General features: G+C 44.3%; 1 protein-coding gene across 1 annotated transcript; it reads right to left on the minus strand.

The window, feature by feature from the left end:
- Positions 1-279: 279 nt before the first annotated feature.
- Positions 280-1,239, minus strand: LOC110893171 (leucine-rich repeat extensin-like protein 5). The gene has a single exon (XM_022140290.1). The coding sequence runs from the start codon at positions 1,237-1,239 to the stop codon at positions 280-282; it is 960 nt and encodes a 319-aa protein (XP_021995982.1).
- Between the last annotated feature and the right edge of the window lie 1,569 nt (positions 1,240-2,808).

Raw genomic sequence — 2,808 nt, forward strand, 5'->3', positions numbered from 1 at the left:
GTATATTATATTCATGCATATAATTTAAAAATGAAAAACTTAAATTAACCGTTTCAAATAAAATTAACTAACACGAGTTTGCCCTAAACGGGACTTTTACACAAATAACATACCCACGCAGGGGCTAAACTAACAAACAAACCCACGCAGGGGTCAAACAGAAACAAACAAACCCACGCAGGGGTGAACAGAAAGGAATAAAATATGCCCACGCAGGGGCAGAGTACAGAAATAAATGTCCTCGCAGGGACATGATTAAATAACTAGCAAACAAAGGATTTAGTAGTCCTTCTTGCTTTTTCCCTTGATTAAATCCACCATTTTCTTAAACATCCCACGATTATGCCGACGATCTTCCCGTAATTTATGCCGCATCTCTCGTCGCACTTCATTTATCCCTTGAAGGATTTCTTGAACTTGTGGCGGCGACATCATCGGTGCCTGCGGTGGTAGCGGATAATGCGGTGATTGAGGAGGCTGCGGCTGCTGATATCCATATGATGGGTATCCATAGGTCGATTGTCCCGTAGCCCAGGGACCTCCAAAAGTACCTTCCGGATGGAGAGAGTTGTAGTTCGCAGCTACCCAGTAGGGATCCTCTGTAAAGTTATAACCTGTGTGGATCGTCTGCTCGAAGGGATTGTATGCTGCCGCGCTAGTATAAGCAGGGATTGGGTCTCCGAAATCCTGTGGTGGTGGTGGCGTGATTGGTGCAGAAGTTACTTCTGAGACGGGATGTGAAGATTCTCCCATCTCTGGTTCTTCGTGAAGTGGCGAGTACCGGCTGCCACCTGAATGTGGAGGGGTGCCGATGCGCACTCCCCCTCGTGCGGAAATCCGTGCGTTCGTTCGCCTTCGCCTCGGAGGCGGGGGAGACAAAACCAGAGGTGGTGGCGGTGGTGGAGTGACCGCGACAAGTCGGGAATCCTCAGAAGGATTCTGCTGCTGCTGTGGCTGCTGTTGAGGCTGATGCTGGGGGTGCAAGGGAGAGCTGTGTTGCGGCTGGTGCAGGGGAGAGTTATGGTAACTAGGGGTAAATACCCAGTCATACTTCCTGAATCTCTCCTCAAAGCTGTCGGGACCATTGTATGGTGATCCCACAAAAGGTGACCCATCAGAAATCTCGATAGGGTGGTTCGGAGTTCCAGATGGTGGCATTGAGGGATCAGTATCTTCATCGACATCCATCGCATTGCCACCAGGAAAATGGTCTTCTGGTCCAAGTGGGTTAAAACCCATAGGCACATCAAGGTAGTCAGCAGGGTTGTACAGGCCTTGGAAAACAGGTGATGGGTGGTCAAAGGGTGATTGGTGTCCTTGGAGAGGAATATAGGACTGGTGAGAGTTGTGGGGCTCATTTTCTTATTGAGGCCCAAAGGAGTGTGGGATAGAAGGTGAGGTACTCAGTGAAACCGAGTGCCTTGCGGGTTCAGTAAAAGACCTCCACAGATTTTGAGCATCTGTGTTATGGGAGCCTGAAGGTGTTCGCCTGTGCGAAGGTCCGGCTTCATGGTCGTTTGGGGCTGCATATGCTCCTTGTCCCCTTCCTCTTCCTCTCATACGTGGCGGCATTTTGTGAACCTGTCAAAAATCAAACAAGTGACACAACAAAATATATATAAGACAAAGTTGGAAAATAAAACAAATTTTGGATATTTCCTAAGTTCTTTGTCTAGACTCGAGAATCGAGGAATGTGCAATTGTGTAACTGAGATTAAACACAGAAGGCTAGTGTTTAATTCACTCAGAGTTGGCTCTGATACCAACCTGTCACACCCCTAATTTCCACGTGTCACCGGTGGGCCCGGTGGGGAGTATAGTGACGTAGTTGGCATCATCATAGACAAACGACACAATATATAAATGCACAGCGGAAGCAAAGATAGATTCATTTCAACTTTAATAGAGTGTAATATCAAATATCACTAATAGTTGAAACGGATCCACAGGCGGATCAAAATAAAATAAGATATTGTTCAACAGATTTATTGTCATCCAAGCTTGCGAGACTTATTGTGGACGCTCTAGAAGACAGCCAGCCTATTACGTGTAGTACCTGCACTTAACCTTTTGGGAAAATACGTCAGTTTACACTGGTAAATACAATTTAACTGACTCATTTTGAAAAGGTTGAAAATTGATTTGAATGCTCAAGGCACAAAACATTTTTATAACTTGGGATAATTATTTATTATAATCTTGTGAACGAATTACATGTTACTTGTGCGTTCAGTAGCCCGGATCTTGTCCGGGTTAAAGATCAATAGACACACCACAATAATGAGTTATACACTGACAGGTGTATGCCTACACCTCGTGCTCTGGTCGTGGCCATCTCGTAAGATGATGCCAAGGATATCCGGGACATGGTCATTAATCCCCCAAAGGCTTAAAGTAAACAAGACTGTTTAAACGAGCCGATCAAATTATTCAATTAACCACCCAAGGATGTAAGATTTGATGCTCGATCAAGCGGTATTCTATATACCGTAACCCAAGCCCTATAGGGAAAATAAGTTAAAAGTATTTACCTTGGTAAGTATAAATCACAACTAGCAAGTGAAGGTAGCTTTTACTGGTTCTTCTATTCTGGAACAAAGGTTTATAATAACCTATTAGATTCCTAACGAATCTTTATTTAAGCCTAAGCTTAGACCGGTTAGTTTTAAGGACGATACGGTTCAAACGCACGATTAAGCGAAGACCGGATAGAACGTGATTTAGACCCGACAAGTTTGAATACTTGTATAATATGGGTATGCTAAATACATTCTGGAATTTGAGACAAAAATGATAATGTTTGACCCG

This window comes from Helianthus annuus, chromosome 12, assembly GCF_002127325.2.
Source record: "Helianthus annuus cultivar XRQ/B chromosome 12, HanXRQr2.0-SUNRISE, whole genome shotgun sequence".
NCBI lineage: Eukaryota > Viridiplantae > Streptophyta > Magnoliopsida > Asterales > Asteraceae > Helianthus > Helianthus annuus.